At 44.1% G+C, this 21,546-nt stretch overlaps 1 protein-coding gene across 1 annotated transcript in view; it reads left to right on the top strand.

Annotated features, from left to right (window-relative positions):
- The window catches only part of MAML2 (mastermind like transcriptional coactivator 2), a 410,293-nt gene that overhangs the window by 255,770 nt on the left and 132,977 nt on the right, over positions 1-21,546 (top strand). Inside the window, 1 exon segment of the mRNA XM_018059873.1 lies at positions 12,331-13,866. Within this exon segment, the coding sequence (XP_017915362.1) occupies positions 12,331-13,866 (1,536 nt within the window).

The following is a 21,546-nucleotide window of genomic DNA, read 5'->3' as shown; positions in this document are numbered from 1 at the left end:
GGACTTAAAAAATGGAACCAAATGAACACAAGTCTTCCAGAATTGCAATAAGCACTGTAGAGGGGACAATCAAGAGGTTGAGATGGAAGAGAACCCTGAGGGTGTATTTTAGGTCAATGGTCATGGAAAACCTCTGCTGGGGTCACACTGGAGAAAAAGAAGGAGCTAGCTATGGGAAGAATGGGGAGGGGTAGAGAGAGTGGAGAGTTCCAGAGCATTACACACTGAAGACCTGAAGCTGAAGTCGCCTTTTATGTTTGGGGAAGTTGTTAGAAAGCAGTATGGCTGGAGCTTAGGCATGAGAGGGACATCCACCTCGTTGCTGTGAGAGCACACTGGGATCACGGCATTCATGTGGGGGATGGAGGCAGTTATGTGGGGAGAGGCAAAATGTTGGGTCAGATTCTCAGCATGTGGTTAACAAACACTTGGTACCTCCCAGTGCCTAAAGCAGAGGGGGCCCCGGGGAAGGAGGAAAACCGTGGTTGAAGACAAGGAGACTGAGGGGAATAGGGAAGCTTAGTAGCTACGAAAGTCAGACAAACCACTGAGGGTGAGAGAGAAACACCGCCAGGAATTAGGAGTTGCTGAGGGTTTTATTATTGTTATTTTACAAAAGGGGGGAGCTTTCCAGTATCCAGGTTTAAACCCCCAAATAATGAATCGACCGACAGCTCTGGGATGGTATGAGGGCATGCTCTCTGCCACCTGGGGGGTGTTCCTGATGAACCGGCCAGCGTTCTGGAATGAGTCCAGTTGCCACCAGCATAAGGAAAGAAGAGCACGCTCTGAGAACACCCGTGCCTGTCCTCTCACTCCAGTACTTCTCGGCCCAGCGCCTGGCAGCCCCGCCATTGGACGGAGAGCCGCCAAGAATCAGTCCTGTAGTTTATGAAGGGAGCGTGGCTTACAGCCAATGGCAGAGACTCGTGGCCGTCCCGTAAACTGGCTCATCGAGTGTTCCCAGACCGCTGGCTTCCCAGTAAGTCAAATCATCCACCAGCGAGTTGGAGCTAGTGCTGGACTGAGCTCGTGTGAGCACATGAGATGGACAAACGCTCTCTCTTTCATGGACTTCTTGGAGTCACCAGGAAGTGGAAAGACAGGCAGACCTGAATCAGTGACCAAAAACAATATTAGATAGATTGCGCTAAAATCCTTAGAGCAGGAAGAAAGAACATGAGGGAGACCAGAACAGGGGGCCTCACAGGAGAGATGCAGTGACCTTGATCTCGGTCCCTTAGAGTGAAAGCTTCCAGACTGGACCCTCCAGCCAAGGAAGAGAGTAGCCTCTTGATTGATGGTACTTAATACATTGTACATTCTGCTGAGGAGGACATTTAGAGATTTCCAGAGTACTGTCAACATTTTGATAAAACATTTGCTTTGGTTTTTGCTTCGATATATTTTGGGCAAAAAATGAGTCATGATTAAAGTGTTTCACGCACAAAGTGGTTGGGTTTTTCAGGCTTTTATAGACCCTTCTGTTCATTTTCTGTCAGACACAGAGTATCCATCTCTGAAAGGTGGCCCCACAGGGCCCTGCTCTGTAACAACTTGTAGCAGCTAGTCAGGATGACCAAGGAGATAGTCACCAGTCACACTGGTTACCGCTGAGTGGATCTGGAGTGACACTGGTTAAGCTAATAGACAACATGGCAGAATTCACTGTTCAGCCGCTCAGTCGTGTCCGACTCTTTGCGACCCCATGAACTGCTTCCCTGTCCTTCACTGTCTCCTGGAGCTTTCTCAAACTCATGTCCATCGAGTCGGTGATGCCATCCAACCATCTCATCTTCTGTCGTCCCCTTCTCCTCCCACCTTCAATCTTCTCCATCATCAGGGTCTTTTCCAACGAGTCGTTCTTCTTATCAGGTGGCCAAAGTATTGGAGCTTTAGCTTAACTGTCAGTACTTCCAAAGAATATTCAGGGTTCATCTCCTTTGGTTTGATCTCCTTGCTGTCCAAAGGACTCTCAAGCGTCTTCTCCAATACCACAGTTCAAAAGACAATTCTTCAGCTCTCAGCCTTCTTTATGGCAGAATACTTCTACCTTGAACTCTCTAATTTCAACATTCCCCTCTTGCTAGACAACAAGTTTTATTAACACCATCACTAGCAGTGTAGCAGAATGTCGTCAAACAATTATTTGCATATCATGGGGACATTTCCTTGAAAGGAAGAGGGACTCCTTCCTATCTTTCCAAGCAAAGACCACTCCCCTCCACAGCTGTAATCCCATGCTCCCCTCTGCAGAGCAACCATCACATTGCACTGTTACTTTCCGTTTTATTTCCAGACAGACTAGTACCTTCCTTTTCGTTTGTTTGTTTTATCAGCTCTCACATTTATTGAGCACTGTGTTCCAAGACCAATTTTGCAGGCTCTTTGTGCTCTAAACAACAACCCTAAGACACTCGTAGTCTCACAAAACATCTACTTATAAATAGATGTTGAATGCTAAGTAAATATCTGTTGAATGGATGAGTAAACAAATGCTGTTTTACACATAAGGAAAAGATCTTGTTGCCTTCAGTTTGCCTTTATCTAGCATATGCCTGGCATGTAACAGTCAGGACAGCAGGAAGCATCTCACAGGCTCAGACTCAAGTTCTGTCTTTTCTCCTGGAAAAGAGCCACCAGTGATGGAGTGTTGTCCTGAGCTGGGAGCACTGCTGGTGCTTTCTTACAAGGTCCTTGATCGTCCTAAACTCCCATCCTACAGTGAGGGAAGTGCCTGGTTCACACTCAGTGAATAAGAGGGGAGCAGCCTTCATATCCCAGGCTCACTAGCAGCTGAATTCACCCTCTTTTGAGATCCCACAGCCTCCTATTCACCTAGATAAAACAGGATTCTGAAATATCATATATCACTTATATGTGGAATCTGAAAAAAATAATACAAATAAGCTTATTTATTTACAAAGCAGAAATAAACTCACAGACATAGAAAATAAATTCATGACTACCAAAAGGAAAGAGGAGAGGGATAAATTAGGAGTTTGGAATTAACATATACACAATGCTGAATATGAAAGAGGTAAATAACAAAGATCTACTGTATAGCAAAGGAAACAACATTCAGCATGTTGCAATAACCCATAATGGAAAATGATCTGCAAAAAAAAAAAAAATAGATACACATATATGTATAATTGAATCACTTTGCTGTACGCCTGAAACTAATGCAGCATTGTGATAAGTGATAGTCGCTCAGTCGTGTCCGGACTCTTTGCGACCCCGTGGATTGTAGCCTACCAGGCTCTTCCATCCAAGGAATTTTCCAGGCAGGAATACTGGAGTGGGTTGCCATTTCCTTCTCCATGCAGGATTGTAAATGCATTGTTTTACAATGCAGCATTGTAAATGAACTATATTTCAATTAAAGAAAAAAAAAATGAGACGTCTACATCTCTGAGTTGCCTCAGAGAACCTATTTCTCATCCCTCTTCCCTCTGTGAATGTTTTATGAATTGATGATAAACTTAGAACATTCTCCAAGGACAAGGGATAGAAGTGAGCAAACCGAAAAATGCCATAATGAAACACCTTTCCTCTGCCCTGTAATGAGGAGTGTGTTTCTGAGGAAATTTCCAGCCCTTCTGGTTACTCTTTTATAAGTAGCCATGACAATACAAAGGGAGGGAGAAGCATTAAAGAAGTTTTGAATGTGGGACACTTCGGCATTCACCATCTTTAGAAGCACACTGTGTTGACTTGTTTTCTCTACAAAGATCCTGAATTTGCACTTCTCTGGTATCTACAAAAAGTTTATCTTTGGTTTCATTAAAAAGAAACAAAACTGTTTTATTGACTTAAGTAGTCACATTTCTCAGAGTCCAGATCTAAGGGAACAAAGTTACGAAATAACTTTTCCATGTAGATCTAACATGCCTTTTCTGACACCTTCCACCCCACAAAAAAAAAAAAAAAAAAAAAAAAAAAGCTTTATTCTAAAGGAGCAAAAATGGAAATTCCTGAAAATCGTATAGGAAGCATGCCCCACTTCTTTGAGCAGCACTGGTTTCATTCACATGGGGCATGGAGTCAAGAAGGAGTCAAGAATTACATGCCAGCTTTGGCTTCCATTCAGGAGGCTCAGCACCCCATGGAATCCATCATGAAGCTTCACACGCCCCTTCACATTTGGTTTATGTGGATGATAACACGGTTCCGGTTCTCAGGGCTTCTTATTCCTGGACTTCAGGGTTCCGAGGAAAGTAATCACTAAAGCACAACTCAAGTGGAACCACTAAATTACTTGTGAATTGGTTAATAAAATAATTACCACAGCCTTTTTACCATTGTTTTACTGCTCAGCAGTTAGAAGGGTCCAACTTCCCAAGTACTGAGATCATCCAACAAACTACTCTTTGAACACCTGTGATATGCCCAGCACTGTGGTTAGGGCTAAAATGAACCAGTCAAATGTGTGCATGCGTGCTAAGTCACTTCAGTCGTGTCCGACTCTGCGACCCTATAGGGTCTGTGGGCTGTCAGGCTCCTCTGTCAATGGGATTCTCCAGGCAGGAATACTGGGGGTGGGTCGCCATGCCCTCCTCCAGGGGAATCTTCCCAACCCAGGGATAGAACCCGTGTCTCTTAGATCTCCTGCATTGGCAGCCAGGTTCTTTATCATGGGTGCCACCTGGGAAGCCATCAGACACAGTGTCTGCACTCAAAGAGCTTGAAATCTAGCTGCACAAATCTAATTACTATGTGGACATAAAAACAATACCTCTCAATACAGGGAAGCACTAAAGGAGAAGCTGAAATTTCTTCAACATCCAGATGAGAACTAGGAGCTTTTTGATGTCTTCAGCAGAAGGCTTTAAAACCCTATCTCGTTTTTGTAGGGGCCGGAGAGCCAGGGAAGAATCAATCTTACCTTCAAGTACTGGGATGAGCTGGAACTGACTGTTTCAGGATCTCAAACATTTTTGATTCAAGAATCAAATCAAGAGTCATAAATTATTGGGGTGGAGGTTGGTCTCCTCAAGTTGGTGGTGGTGGTTTAGTCGCTAAGTCGTGTCCAACTCTTGCGACCCCATGGACTGTAGCCCACCAGGCTTCTCTGTCCATGGGGTTTTCCAGGCAAGAATACTGGAGTGGCTTGCCATTTCCTTCTCTAGATCTTCCCAACCCAGGAATCAAACCTGGGTCTCCTGCACTGCGGGCAGATTCTTTACCAACTGGGCTATGAGGGAAGCCCCCTTCTCATGTTATCTACCCTCAACCCTATCTCTCATCAGCCATGAGTAAAATGGCCTGAGCAAAGTTTGCCAGTGATGGGACCAAGATACCAACTTAAGATACCTAGGCAGTGGTAAATTTAGTTCTCACATTTATTTCTTATTGAGAAAGACAGAAATCTACTTAAGGAAAAAAAAAAAAAAAGTGACCTATGGACTGAATTGTTACCTTTGTGTAGCATATTCCCTGTTTCCAGGGCAGCACAGGAGACAAAGGATGCATTTATTTTGTGGAAAGGGATGGGGGTAGGGAAAGAAACAGAAACCCGAGGATTGTGCAATCATGGCATTCTTAAATCCCTCCAGGAAGTTTATGTTTCGAGTCCTTTGAAAGAGTAGAACACAGCTGTTCAAAAAGGCGAGTTTATCAGGGGCCTGCAGCCCCCATTCCACCGCTGGATTTTTCTTGGCCATTCACTTCTCGGCACCTCCATCCAAAGCCCTCAAGGCAGGCAGGCCACTGTGTCTCAGGCAAGCAGGCCCAGTAGAGACCGCAGGCCTCAAGTAGCATCGAGGTGTTCAAGGATAAGAGTGAAAGGGAACAGGCTACTGGATCTCAGCAAAGGGAAATAGGGTGAGTCCTGCATGCAAACCAGACAAGACTTGCTGCGTTGAAATCCTTTCCAAAAGAAGTCCCTTCCTCAGATGGCTAGTGAAAGGGGAAGATTGTATGCATCATCTCACACATCAAACATAGTAATTTTGGGGTACAGGTTTATTGTGCAAACAAAAAAGTGCCTCTCAGTCCACCTAGAAAAATATAAACGTTGGAATGCAGCATTCGCTCGATGCCTTTACATGCTGCCACAAGCTTTGTCATCTGCGTATTTTCTCTCTTGCCAGAGATCACCGGATAGGGGATGGTTCAGAACCCTCTCTGCATGCTCAGTGAATCTTTCTGGCTGACCAAGTGACCCTTTGTCTCTTCCCTTACTTCTGTTGGAGCCTCGAGGGCGATGTTCTGAGCTTTCACTGTCAACCTCCAAACAGTGACGACACCATTCTCCGTCGCGTCCGTCCCTCTGAGCCCCAAATGCCCTTACCCGTGCCCTGTGCCTGCTATGCATCTCCATTCTATCACTCCTTTGTCCTGGCTCTCTGCATGCCCAGCATTGAGAACAAGGTTGGCCTGTGGCGAATGAAAGGCCGAAAGGAAAGCGAGCAGTCTGGTTACTGATTAAGGAGGAGGAATTTGGAACCAGACCAGGTTGGCCACCCGCCTCCATATTATTCACTACATGAACTTAAAGTTAGGAGTGGCCATTTCTTCACTTCTAAGACGAAGATCAGAACACATGTGCAGAAAGCTGGGAGACGATTACATGGGACTACACAACTCTTGCTTGAAGAGCACCTGTCTTGAAATAAACATTCAGAATGTGGTAGTTCTCAGGGGAGTGCCTCTGGGGGGCCTTGGACAGTCTTGCTTTCGAAGGCCCCTTCTTCCTTATAAAGATTTTAAAAATGATATTTTATAACTGTGTTCACATCAAGATAAAGATATTACTAAGGCTTCCCAGGTGGTAGAGTGGTAAAAAAAAAACCCGCCTGCTAGTGAAGGAGATGCAAGAGACATGGGTTTGATCCCTGGGTCAGGAAGACCCCCAGAGGAGGGCATGGCATCCCACTCCAGTCGTCTTGCCTGGAGAATTCCAGAGGAGCCTGGCAGGTTGCAGTTCATGGGGTCTCAAAGAGTTGGACATGACTTAAGAGAACACAACGTATTATGTATTAAGACATTTCCTCAACCTAAAAGTTAAGTTTGTCTTCCATCTTAAATTATTTTCATGAGTCCCTAAGACTATTGTCGTCCCTTGGCCTTGAACCTACCCAATTTAAGGGGTGCATCATCCTGACTGACAGATTTGTTTTGAAGCGTCTCTCCTCTACCTTCTCAATGCTGGTAACTGCTTTCTGAAAATTGTCTGGCCTCTCTGGCCTTCAGGATATACCCTGCCTCTACCTCCCCGCTCCCGTCTTCCCAGCCACCTGGAAGGTCTACACTGTTGGAGCTCCCAAGTTCCTTAGTCCAGCCACCATCTTTCTCAGTGTAAACCCATGTCTCCACTCCTCTGATTGAGTCTCATTCCCTTAGGACTGTTCCTGGCCTGGTGAGGCTGCACTGAATTCTTCTAAACTATTTCTCACTGAGGCACCCATGATATGACGCTGGCCTGGTGAGGCTGCACTGAATTCTTCCAAACTATTTCTCACTGAGGCACCCATGATATGACGCTGGCCTGGTGAGGCTGCACTGAATTCTTCCAAACTATTTCTCACTGAGGCACCCATGATATGACGCTGGCCTGGTGAGGCTGCACTGAATTCTTCTAAACTATTTCTCACTGAGGCACCCATGATATGACGCTGTGCTCCTTCTCTACTCCTTCTAGAATATTTGTGTTTTGTGGCAGAACTTTTTGAGACTCTATGTCATCATTCCAAGCCAGATATCTGATAGAGGCATTTTAGTCCAGAAAAGAACATACTTCAGAGCAAAGACTGAACTTTGAGAATCTCTGAGATTGTATTGTGCCTCCACCTCTATGCATTCATTGGGCCTTGATGACATAACTGTGATGAGAAGCTTCTACAAGGCAGGACATAGACTATCTCCCAATTCTGTTGGTTAAGGGTCATGCCTGATGAACTCCTAGTGGAATCTCTTTATCCGTGGAGATGTCTTCTACGGAGATGTCACTGGGGAGGACTTCTGTTCCCCAGCTTAAGTCATCCATCCAGCTACACTTGGTGGAGATCTTACACCATGTTACATGTGCCTAAAAAAACAATTCTAACTCCCTCAGTCTCTGTTATTTTCTGGGTTCAGTTGAGTAAGCATTCTCAGAGATAACCTTATTTATAAAGCAGGGAATTATGGTCCATAGAAGAGAAAATTTGCTACCTAAAATAGCAAAACAAATTAATGCCAGAATCAGGACTAGACCCTGGGCAAGTGTTCTCAATACCTGTGTGTGGGCACCGCTTCCCTCTTCAGGGCCTGGGTGCCAGTTACTACCCGGCACAGGCTCTATGATGGGAATGCTTGGTTTGATTCTAGGCTTTATTGCTTAGTATTTGTGTGATCCTAACAAAGGTCCATCTAGTCAAGGCTATGGGTTTTCCTGTGGTCATGTATGGATGTGAGAGTTGGACTGTGAAGAAAGCTGAGCACCGAAGAATTGATGCTTTTGAACTGTGGTGTTGGAGAAGATGCTTGAGAGTCCCTTGGACTGCAAGGAGATCCAACCAGTCCATTCTAAAGATCAGTCCTGGGTGTTCTTTGGAAGGAATGATGCTAAAGCTGAAACTCCAGTACTTTGGCCACCTTTTGCAAAGAGTTGACTCATTGGAAAAGACTCTGATGCTGGGAGGGATTGGGAGCAGGAGGAGAAGGGGATGACAGAGGATGAGATGGCTGGATGGCATCACCAACTCAATGAACGTGAGTTTGAGTGAACTCCAGGAGTTGGTGATGGACAGGGAGGCCTGGCGTGCTGCAATTCACGGGGTCGCAAAGAGTCAGACACGACTAAGCGACTCAATAAAAGGGAGGAGAGAGGGCAGAAACAGTATGAACCTTATAGAGTTGTTGTTGCAAGGATTCCTAGAGTTGTTTATGAGAATGAAATGAGATTTAATTTAGCATAATTAATATGCTAAGCCCATGCACACCAGCTCTCAATAAATGACTTTGTTGTTGTTGTTGTTATTACTACTACTGCTGCCACTACCACTGCTAGTTCTAATCACTGCCTCTCCAATCCTGGTAACTTAGAGAAAGTGCTGGAGCTGCTTCCCAGGGTTTGTACTGAGCTGCCCAGGGAGTGGCCTAAGCAGTAGGAGAATCTGGAAGAACAGGTTTTTTCAAAGCAGTGGAAAATAAATCAAAGGCAATAACCCAAACCTGGAAAAAGAATGTTTTCCTTTGTTTGTTCTTTACTCAATGTGAAAAAAAAAAAAAAAAAAAAACACCTTCAAAACGTAACTTATGCTGAAATAATCATCATGGCCACTTTTGAGGCAGTGTGGCTGACTCTGCCGTGTGTGCTCCTTCTGACCCACTGGGGACAGTGACCACTTTCAGTGGGCGCCAAATATACTGATGACTGACAGTGTTCTGTGATAATGTTGGCCTCGATTGGGGAGGGATGACCCTGGGAGTGAGGGAAATGTGAAGAGACAGCAAGGATGGGGAAAATAAAAGCTCCACAACCAGGCACAAAGAGCACCCTACCATTTGTTGCAAAGTGCTCATCACCAAATGTTAGATCTCATGGGACTTAGTTCGGGCTCTTGGCTGAAAGTAACAGAAGCCCAACTCATGTTAGCTTAAGGAAAAAGGAGACTTTATTATAAAGATTCCACAGTGTATCAAGGAAAACAAGGAGAGTGGCAGAGGTAGCCTTGAAACCAGGCCCTCAGATGCTCTCAAAGTTTGTGTCCTTTCTCTCTACATCATTCTCTTTCTACAGACTTTCTTCCTCTGTGGCTCTGGTTGGTTTAACGGTACAACACTTCACACAGTTCTATAAATGACTGTGTGTTCAGAGTGTTAGTTGCTCAGCCATGTTCAACTCTTTGTGACCCCATGAACTGTAGCCTGCCAGGCTCCTCTGTCCATGGAATTCTCTAGACAAGAATACTGGAGTGGGTTACCATTTCCTCCTCCAGGGGATCTTCCCAACCCAGGGATCTAACCTGGGTCTCCCACACTGCAGGCAGTTTCTTTACCATTTGAGCCATCAGGGAAGCCCGTAAATGACCATGCAGCCACCCAAAAAGAGCCTAGTTTCACTTTCTCCAATTTCAAAATCTTCCTGGAAGGAATGATTAGCCCAGCTTGGGTCAGGTTCCTTTTCCTGATTACTCATTAGCAATGGTAAAAAGTAAACACTGGTTATACCAACATGGTACATCCACTGTGACTATATACACTTATGAGGGGCAAAACCACAGGTAATGGATTAATGAAACAGGTATTATTGAACTACATGACAAGAAACATATTGTTCACATTCAGCCCTAGACTGTATCCCCGCCATTCTCTGGTTCCTCATCATGTGACCAGAAATTCAGGATGTCTATGTACTCACTGCCCCCTCCCTCTTACACAAGGCAAACCCTACCCCTAAACAAGCTGACTCTAGCATCAAATAGTGGAAATGACACACGCTTTAGAAATACCCAGTTCAGTTCAGTTCAGTCGCTCAGTCATGTCCAACTCTGCGACCCCATGGACTGCAGCATGCCAGGCCTCCCGGTCCATCACCAACTCCTGGAGTTTACTCAGATTCATGTCCATCCAGTAAGTGATGCCATCCAACCATCTCATACTCTGTCATCGCCTTCTCCTCCCATCTTCAATCTTTCCCAGCACTGGGGCCTTTTCGAATGAGTCAGCTCTTTGCATCAGGTGGCCAAAGTAATAGGTGCTCAGCTATATTAAATTCACTTTCTAATTAAGTTACCTGGAAATCTTCAGGAAGGTGGGGGAGTGATGGTAAGAGAAAAGGGAGGATGGGAGAAGTGACAGAATTTTGTATCTGGGAAATGTCCTTCTGCCTCAGGTAATTTCGGGTTTTCCTGAGCAAACATAAATAATTGAAATGGTTCAACTGCACTGGGAAAGGCACATTTTCCTACATATATCCTCCCGCTTTAGAGGCAAAGCAACAAGCATCTCAAGATCAACAGTGTATATTTTATGTTTCTTATTAATTTTGTTGCTGTTTAGAGAGATGCTCCTCTTTGAGAATATAATAAGCCATAGTTTTTATAAAATATACTTACTTTATTGAGTTCTTATTTTGGTAAGCCCTGTGCTAAATGTTTGCATGTCTCATGTCTTTCTTTTTTTGTAATTGTTTTGGTTTTTTGTTTAAATTTATTTATTTTAAATTGGAGGATAATTGCTTTGCACTATTGTGTTCGTTTCTGCCGTACACCAATTTGAATCAGCCATAGGTATACGTACGTTCCCTCCCTTGTGAACCTCCCTCCCACCTCCCACCCCATCCCACCCCTCTGGGTTGTCACAGAGCACTGGGTTTGAGTTCCCTGTACAAGCTTGAGAACAGAGTGGGGAGGAGAGGGTAGGATGAATGGAGAGAGTAGCGTTGAAACTTATACAATACCATGTGTAAAATTAGATAGCCAGTGTCTCATGACTTTCTATGAGTTAAGTGCTATTGTGCCCATTTTCCAGGTAAGGAAATTGAGGCTTGGAGAAGTCAAGAGCCAGCATCACTTAGCACTCAGTGACAGATTGGAATCTGAGCTCACCTTAACTAGTTCCAGAGACTGAGTACTTAACCATCATGTAGTACTGCCTCTCTACACCTCGGTTTTGGCTAAAAGTCCTAGAGACAGGCCACATGAAAAATGAATCCCCAGGAAAATCTGTGCTTAGAGGGTCTCAGATGATAAGTGATAATACCATAGATTCCATGCACCCACACAGTGTTGCTACAGGGGCTTGAATGCAAAGCCGCAGAATCACAGGAAGAAATATAGTTAAACAGAGGGAATGTCTCCTTAGACAAGGCAAACATTCTGCCTACTCACTTAGAGGATAAAAGTGGTAAAGGGATTGAATCTGTGCAAAAGAAACTAGAAATTGGGTCTTAGCTTTAGACTCTGCGCTGTTTCCCATCTTGGTCAAAATTATGCTCAGTCCAGTGGCCTGTGTCTGTGTGGGTTGTGCGTGCATGCATGTGGAATAGTTTGGCCTGTTGTAGAAAACAGCACCACTCTGGTGATTAACCATAGGTATTATCAATAACTCCCAATGACGTGTGACGGATTCTTCATCCACTGATCCGGGTACCAATCATGGAAACCTCTGTGACCTCCCACCCTTCATTGACCTGCTCCTCCAGAAACATTTTGTCCTGTCTGTGCTACTAAGTTTCCTTATCTTCCAAACTGGGCTGCATTTGTGCTTTTCTTTTTTGAATTCCTCCTGCACACGTGTAAATAAAAGAACATTCAAATATTCTGTCTTCTTTGACTACACGCATATCTGGATTAATATCTCATGCTCTGTTTTTTTTCCTATTCCCCATCTGTCTTTCAGCTCCAGGGTTCCTTGAAAAGAAAACAGATCGTTAACCTGTCTCCTGCCAACAGCAAGAGGCCCAATGGCTTCGTCGACAACTCGTTCCTTGATATCAAAAGAATCCGTGTCGGCGAAAATCTTGCTGCAGGACCAGGGGGCCTCCCAGTAAATAATGGACAAAGTCAGATGATGTCGGGGACCTTGCCCATGAGCCAAGCACCCCTGAGAAAGACTGCCGCGCTGCCGCCCCCTCCTACACACTCTCCTGGAAATGGTCTGTTCAACATGGGTTTAAAGGAAGTGAAGAAGGAACCTGGAGAGACGCTCTCTTGCAGCAAGCACGTGGATGGCCAAGTGACCCAGGAGAATATTTTCTCTAACAGGTACGGAGACGATCCCGGGGAGCAGCTGATGGATCCTGAGCTGCAGGAGCTGTTTAATGAACTGACCAACATATCTGTGCCTCCCATGAGTGACCTTGAGCTGGAGAACATGATCAATGCCACCATAAAGCAGGATGACCCCTTTAACATCGACCTGGGTCAGCAGAGCCAGAGGAGCACTCCCCGGCCGTCCTTGCCCCTGGAGAAGACTGTGATCAAAAGCGAATACTCCCCTGGCCTGACCCAGGGCTCTTCAGGCTCCCCACAGTTGAGGCCCTCATCCGCGGGGCCCCCGTTCTCCATGGCCAGCTCGGGCCTCTCCACTTCATCCCCGATCCCTTCAGTCCCCCAGAGCCAGGCACAGCCCCCGCCAGCCTCCGGAGCAGCCCGGGCCCTGCCCAGCTGGCAGGAAGTGTCCCACGCCCAGCAGCTCAAACAGATTGCTGCCAACCGGCAGCAGCATGTCCGGATGCACCAGCAACAGCAGCAGCACCAGCCCACCAGCTGGCCAGCCTTGCCCTCCTCGGCAGGGCCCTCCCCAGGCCCCTTCGGACAGGAGAAAATCCCTAGCCCCTCTTTCGGCCAGCAGCCGTTCAGCCCCCAGAGCACGCCCATGCCAGGGGTCGCGGGCGGTGGCAACCAGTCGAAGGTCATGGCGAACTACCTGTACAAGGCCAGCCCCTCGGCCCAGGGAGGGCCGCTGGATGTGCTCCTGCAGCCCAAGCCGCAGGACCTCAGCCGGAGCTTTCTGAACAACCCACACCCAGCCATGGAGCCCCGGCATGGCAGCACCAAGCCTTTGTTCCATTTTAACTCGGATCAAGCCAACCAGCAGATGCCTTCCGTGTTGCCTTCCCAGAGCAAGCCTTCACTCTTGCATTACACCCAGCAACAGCCGCAGCAGAGCTCCATCACGGTTCAGCCACAACAGCAGCAGCAGCAGCCACAACAACAGCAGCAACCACAACAGCAGCAGCAGCAGCAGCCGCAACAGCAGCAGCAGCAGCAGCAGCCACAAGCGCAGCAGCCAGCGGCCCAACCCACCCAGCCTCTCTCGAACCAGCCCTTGCTGAGGGGCCCGTTACCTCTGCAGCAAAAGATCCTCCTGCAGAAGATGCAGAGTCAGCCTATCACAGGACTGGGGTACCAAGTCTCCCAGCAGCACAGACAGGTAAGGGCCCCACTCCTCCCCACCCAGAGTCCCCAGACACCATGGGGCTCAGTCACCATGCTCTGGGTACCACTGTGCTTGTGTCAGGACAGAATCAAGACCCCAAAGACAGCAGTGGTCCTGACAGATGCCTCTGAAGACCTCCTGAGGGTTCCCTTGAGGCGTCCGGAGGCAAGAACATCTTCCTTGTAGAGCAGCACTGTCTCTGAGGTCTGCTCTTGCTTGTTAAGAATGTTGCCTGAGGATCAGTGCCTTTAGTGGCATGTCCGGTTGTCAGTAATCTTCTGATAATGCCCATGCCTGGTGCCTATTCGTTCAGTCGATAAATCGGTCACCAAGTCGACATGCATGTTCCAAGTACCTGCCGTGTGCATGATGTTGCGATTATGCTGAGTAGTGAAATAAGGCCAGACATGATATTAAGAGTGTTGAATGGCAGATATCCACCCACACCAACCCACTGAAATGTCTTAATGTCCAGCCCATCATAGTAGATCCTGCTGTGACGCCACGCTCGTGCATAAGGCTTGGGTACCCACCTCAAGTAAGACGTGTTCTCTGTCTGCAAGTTCAGTCCGGAAAGGGCAACAGGCTTTAAAAACAATCATTTTAAAACTGAGTGGAAAGGATAATGATATGGAGCAGGAAGGCTGGGTATTTACCGAGCAGGGGGACATCAGGGAAGATTCCTGGAGAAAGTCATGTGTGAGTTAAGTATTAAAGGGTGAAATTGTCATGACTACAAACAGAAAAAAAAAAAAAAAAATCTGTGGTTACCTTATATCCTGCGGTTAACATAAAGCGGAGGTCTTATTCTGCCCCAAACAGGAATCGTATGAGGAGATAGCTCTGTCTTCAGAGGACACACTGGTGAATCAGAGCTGCTCCCCAGGAAATTTGAAAAGAAAAAACTCCTTCCTGGAATAAGTGAAGGGAGGAAGGCAGGCAGGAAGGCAGGAAGGGAGACTGAATGTTGCTTTGTGCATGTAATTTGACAGGTCTCTGTTATTGTCCAAGCACAAAGACAGCATGTGACATGTCAAAACAATATGTCAGGACAGTGTGACGGCACAGAGCCTAATTCCAGTCACATTCCTTGAGTAGTTTGTGTGGCTGCTGCCCAGAAAAGAATGCTACCAGCAGCACAGACCGTGGCCAAGCTAACCTTCGCCCTAGATATACGCCAGGAGAAAACCAGACCCAACCAGGATTCAAGAGCTGTGTCCCACGTAAAGCTCTCAGTTCTTAACCACCTACAAAGTGTGTTTTTCTATCGTAGATTGTGAAGAATGGACTTGGAGTAGAGTGCTGTGTATATTTTACAAAGTTCCATTTTTAACATGGGTAATTTGGGGATCATTTGAAAACAAACAGTATCGTGGAATTACTTTCTAATATTATGTATAGCCATTTTGCTGTGACTGAATCTGGGTTTAAATTCTTACTCGGATATTCTAGCTGTATGAACCTCAAGCAAACTAGTGAACCTCTGTAAGCCTTAGTGTTCTCACCTGTAAATGAGGGTGATAATGTATATCCTAGGATTTGGGGAGAATAAGTGATATCTTTCTTGGGCCAACATCTAGAATAAAGTTGGCTATTACAGTGCTTATCATGGAAAAGGCCTTATATGATATCAAAATATTTTTAACAAGCATTACTTTTATGCAGGAGATCCCTTGTAGTAAGTCTCAGATTTTAACATAAGCAGTACTAGAGAAATAAAAGAGAACTAACCTTAGTTCTGTCTAGCACTATGGTGAGTGGGTAGCGATTTTCGTTTCCTGGGCCTGGACTTCTGACTGTAAAAGTGGAAATAATAAATAATGAGATATGACTGAGTCATGATTTATTGGCTACTTATGACTGACATGACTTCTGTCTCCCTTACTGGTATCTCATTTTACTCATATAAAGTAATTACCATTATTCTCATGTTACAAATGAGACAGTTGAAGCTCAGAGAAGTTAAGTAAGTTTTCCAAAGTTACACAGATAACAAGTAGCAGAGACGTGATGCTAATGGTCTACTTTAAAGGCTGTACTTTCAGCCATGAGGCTGTACCACTCACAAGTAGGATTTGCTTGGAAATGAGTTTGTACATCATTGTGAGATTCTCAAAAGAAATATTTCTTATAATACTGAGCCATATTTACACAATCTACATAGTAAATTAAGTTTAGGGGGTAATAAAGTCTCATCTTGAATTACCTTCAGAGTTGTTAAAGAAAAAAATCAAACAATATCTGTGTGACCTTTGACCTTCCTGAGAATGAGCATCACGAAGCTTAACCAAAATAAATGATGTGCTGCAACAGGAAATATAGCTCTTTGGTGCCCCATCAGCCCTTCTTTGGGAGCCTTCCTGCCACCTGAGCATCCTCTGTCCTGTTTCCACCTCCATTGCTCAAGTCAACAACTGTCCACCACATTTCTGACCACTTGGCCTCCACCCTGGGTCCCCAGGACCCAAGCACCCCGGCTCCCCAGGACACAAGCACCCCAAAGGGTGCTAATGAACAAACTGACAAGCATCTTCCAGTGTGTTAGATAATTTTTTGCTTTTCCTGGTGCATACGACACTTACAATGCCAAGATAATGTTCATCTTCAAGAAGGACCTCAGGTAGCAGAAATGGTGGTGACATTGGCTGGCAGGCAGTGGCTCTCCATTCAAAGCCTAATCTCAACCTTATCAATTGAACTGTATTGTCCCTTCCACCTCAATGAATGATGACTTCGATGAAGTATGACTGAAGTGTCCTGTGTCTGAGTTGTGAGCAAGTGTATCACAGCTCTGTAGTCAAATAAATGTCACCCTCTTGAAAGCATTCACTTTTAGAGGGGTTGGGCCCATTCTAACATGGTGCTGTTGTTCGAAACAGTTGCAGAGTTTTTTCCCAGGGATTGTCTTCAGAGCTTTTAGCACATCAAGGAGATTATTATTACTATAGTAATATTCATCTTGTCAGGGTTATTTTTGAAAACAATCAAACTGAGCATTGCTGCTTTGGGTCAGGAAAAAACAAAGAATAACTACAGTATGATGGAACTGCATTTCAAATTCTCTTTGTGAACTTTTTCTGAAGATAAAGAAAGTAAATGAGTTGCTTACCAAGATGATCATTTTGAGAAGTGATTTTCACTTGGATGTACATATTTTCTAGGTTTTTCCATTTTTATTGTCTCATCCAGTATGTTGCTAAGTATTCGCAACTCAAAGAGGGTAGTTTTAACTCTGCCGTTCATAGCTGAGAGTAGAGAGATCTGTGTTCTCATTTCAGATTAGCCAACTCTCTGATACTCATGACCAAATTTACGGGCAAGCAGGGATTGGACATTAAGCAGTTCTTATGTTTATCAACTAAAGAATCCTGAACAAAAATAGTAGTCATGGATTATTTTTTTTCTGCTTGTCATACTCACTTTGTGTCAAACACAGGAAGATTTACTAATGAGATATGCTAATTGGGACACTCTAGCTTTGGGAATGGTGGGAAGCTTGGCTCTCTGCTACAAAATAGTAGATTGAATTTGTTGATCATTTGTTTAGAATTTACCCCATAGGCTAGGCAAAGATGACCTTTTCTTCACCCTCAGAACTCTGAACCCACACAGGGCTGCATGCTAAGGCAGAGGCTGAAATTGAGGGGTTCACACGTCCTTCTCTCTTTATTGGGTACCCTGTTCTTCGAGATGTGAATGACACCCAAGAGTTGGATGCAGCATAGTCGAATTGTTGGAGACATTTTTATCGTTCCGCACCTGGAGTGGTTTTAAGTAATCCATTTCCTGGAGGCTGGGAGAACAAATGGTATTTGGTATTTCACAAAATGTCTTCAGCAACTCTGTCTTGCTAATGTTTGCTGCTGCTGCTAAGTGGCTTCAGTCGTGTCCAACTCTGTGTGACCCCGGAGATGGCAGCCCACCGGCTCCCCCATCCCTGGGATTCTCCAGGCAAGAACACTGGAATGGGTTGCTATTTCCTTCTCCAATGCATGAAAGTGAAAGTGAAGTCACTCAGTCGTGTCCGACTCCCAGCGACCCCATGGACTGCAGCCTACCAGGCCCCTCTGTCCAGGGATTTGCCAGGCAAGAGTACTGGAATGGGTTGCCATTGCTGATGTTTGGGGCTTGGCAAATGGAAATCCCTCCTGGCTATAATTTTCTTCTTTTTCCTATTGGAAGGTTATGGGAGAGGGCAGGAGAGGGGTGTAGTGCATGCAGTTCTGATTTATCTTCAAGTCACTGAATACTTGCTTTAAGGTGTAAGAGAATTATTGGTTGACCAGAGCTCATGAGAGTTCAATTCAAAACCTTAACCTCTTCAACTAGAATACAGTCTTTTTCAGAGCTATATAATCAGACACTTGAAAGCGTGAATTTTTTTTTCTAACATTAGAACCATGAAACTCGAGTGGATTCTATATTTGGTTTAGAATTTTCCCATCTCTAAAAATTCTGAGAGGGAAGGCAGCCAATGAATGGATGGTTTGTTATGACCAAAACATAAATTTGTACATTTCCTTTTTAGTTTAAAGCCAAGTTCTTCGATCATATATTAAGAACCTCAACCTACTGTCTCTACCTAGCCAAGTTTATCCTTCAGTACTCTATATATCAACCATTGACATAAATCAAGCAGTGTTCTCCTCCCCTCATCTTTAAGTTAATCTTGGGTGTAGCTAATCTTAAAGATGAACACTCATAAGATTGTTTCCCATTTGGCCTAGCTGAGGTTGGAGGAATGAGCACTTAACTGCAGCTCTCATGTACTGACAATGCTTCTGAATCCTTATAATTGCCCAGAGAAGGAATAGAACCTTCAATCAATTGGAAATGCCTTTTCCAGTAGGAAAATATGAATTCAGAGTTCTGCAACAATATACCATTCAATTCACCCCTTTGCTGGGGGATAGAAGTTGGTTATAAAGTGTCAGTCAGTTAAGCTAGTGCCAGGGTTTGGTTTTAGGGGCCAGAATCAATTGAGGGAAAATCAGGAGCATGAAGGGCCAAAGACAGAACCTAGTCAAAATCCTAAAAATGCTGGGAAACAAGATTAGTCAGTATACTCAGAATCCAGGAGTGAATTTGAAAGATGGTAACAAACTCATGATTTCACAAGTGAAATCTAGAGTTGAAATTAGGATAGAGACTTGGGAGATGAGTCTAGGTGGTCATCACAAATGACCGTCAACCATTTGATGATTTCCATTATGGCTTACCTTGGCTGGGTTAGGCTGGCAAAAGGAAAAAGAGCTGGTACAAATGTTGCCCATGGCAGGCGAGGAGCATTATTCTTATATTTTCATTTTATCTTTGATAGTTCATCATTTATATTTACAAAGGAAGCAAAATTTGTTTTTGATGCCCCATGAAACTAGTGCTAAGGCCAGAATCCAAAATAAATTTCCAGACACACATGTTAATATAATTTGTACTGAAAACTCTTGACTGGCAAAATTAGCAGAAGAGATTTTGCTTGTGTTCTACTGGTGTTCATTGGTTTATTTTAACAAGAGTACCAACTCTGTGCCATATATAAATCATCCAAATGGTTGTTGTTTAGTCACTCAGTTGTGTCTGACTCGTTGTGACCCCATGGACTGCAGCACTCCAGGCTTCCCTGTCGTTCACCATCCAAATGGTAGATATTATTAATCTTTTTTTTTACTTGTCAGTAAATGAGGACACGGAGGCTTAGAGAGGTTAAATAACTTTCTCAGAGTTAGTCAGTAACTCATCTGATTTTAAGCCTAGTAATAAATACCATGCTGCTTAAGGAAATAGCTATAGGTGGTCTGAGTTGTGCTAACAGGGTCTTTCTTTGTGATATCTGTTTGACATTTCACCATTGTCTACATTCTCAGTTTTTTCTACATCAGGCAAAATTTAAGCCAGTTTTGTTGCAGTTGCCTTATCCCAATCTACAGATCTCTAGTCTCCTGCTTGCCCAACCTGGAGCCAAGAACTAAAGATTCTAAGCTAAATTGAGTACAGTTCTAATCTTCACTCTAGTAATAGCTGTATTCATTCATTCAAAAAAACATTTGTTGAGTACCTACTCTATCAGTATTATCTACTGATACTACAACTGAGAAAAAAGATGAAGGTGTGATGTAGTAAGGGGGATAATAAAATATTTTAAGTTTAAAAAAATTAAAACATCAGAGAGTGTTTTCAAGTTGCTCTGTTTTCATCATACTGTGGACTTACTCCTGCTTCTGTTGGTAGGCTGATTTGTTGCCGGGCTTGCTGGTACCTCTGATCCCTGATAAAAATGGGAAAAACCCAAGGGAGTGGTATGTGATTTAGTTTGCAAAGCAAAAAATCCAAAGGCTTTGTTAGATTTTTGAACTGATAAATAAAATTTAACCACTCTCTTTTCCTTTAACATGATCCATCAAGATTTGAGAAACTGCTCAGGGTCACAGAGTTTTACAAGAGGGTGAAACCATAATTCTTGCATGTATTCATTCATTCATATGATGAAAATTTATTGAGAACCTACAGTGTGTCTGGAATTGAAAACTAAAAGCTTAAGTGATCCAGAGAACCCTCATTGCATTCATCTAAAAATCAGGAAGGCATGCTTCCTCTCCTCAGCGAGTTTTTAATCAGAAGGAGACATCTGTCCCTAATACTATTGGGTTCCCATTGGGTACACCTACTATCTCATCCTCATCCTGAAATCCACTTTATGTAGTAACTGAGCCCAGATTATCTGGGCTTTTCCCCAAGTTTTCAAGTTCAACTTTGAGCAAGTTATTTTAACCTTTTATAGACTAGAACTCTACTGGATAGTCCACTTTCATTTCTATTTCACTTTATCATCCTAGTATGCAATAGCTTGAATCACAATAAAGTGAATTGGTATAAAGCAACAATTAACTCTTGATTCCCTCCCATAAAGAAATAAACACAGTAACAAGAAGGGTATGTTGACCTTGGAATCATGATAATAGGGTTTAAATCCATCGTTAGGGGAATGGCTTCTATTATTCTCATTTCAAGGTCTTTGTCCATGGCTTGCATCAGTCCATAAGAGCTATGCATTTAAAGCATTAGTGGTAATTTAGCCTGTTGAATACCAAGTTTCTAACTAGGGAAAAATGGGGTATGAGGTTAAGAAATAGATTTGATCCTGGAGATGGAAATGCAAAAGGGTTAATGGAAAATCTGACAGATATTTAACTGTAATGTGCATTAATGTAAGTGACTCAAACAATCCCCTTTGCACCAGTTCTAATTAGTTTTGCCTTTTCTAATCAGATGTCAGTTCTTATCAGTTCGGTAGAGGGGGGTGGTGTGGATTCTTCTTGTGAAATCAAAAGGAAGCCAAAACCCATTTAGCCCGTGCACCAATCAGTAAATGTTCCTATTAATGGTTAATTAAAGTCAGGCACAAAGACTTGAGATTTAGAAGGTGTTTACAATAAGTTCTAGGTTTGAAACAAAAGACCACATAAATATTTAGACTTCTTGGATCAGAGAGATGTGATGTGAGTGAATCATCTTGCTCTTTTATTAATACATTGTGGTGCAAGCAAGGAAGATTCAGCTTACACACACAGAGACCAGGCAGCTCTCTGGATGCTAATTAGCGAACTCTGGGTGAATATTTGCATCTTATGCAATGAATCTGAACAATAAAGTGACACCTTCTTTAGAGCAGAATAG

This window comes from Capra hircus, chromosome 15 (assembly GCF_001704415.2).
Source record: "Capra hircus breed San Clemente chromosome 15, ASM170441v1, whole genome shotgun sequence".
Taxonomy (NCBI): domain Eukaryota; kingdom Metazoa; phylum Chordata; class Mammalia; order Artiodactyla; family Bovidae; genus Capra; species Capra hircus.
The sequence above is the reverse complement of the archived record's forward strand: the minus strand, read 5'-3'. Positions and strand labels throughout refer to the sequence as shown.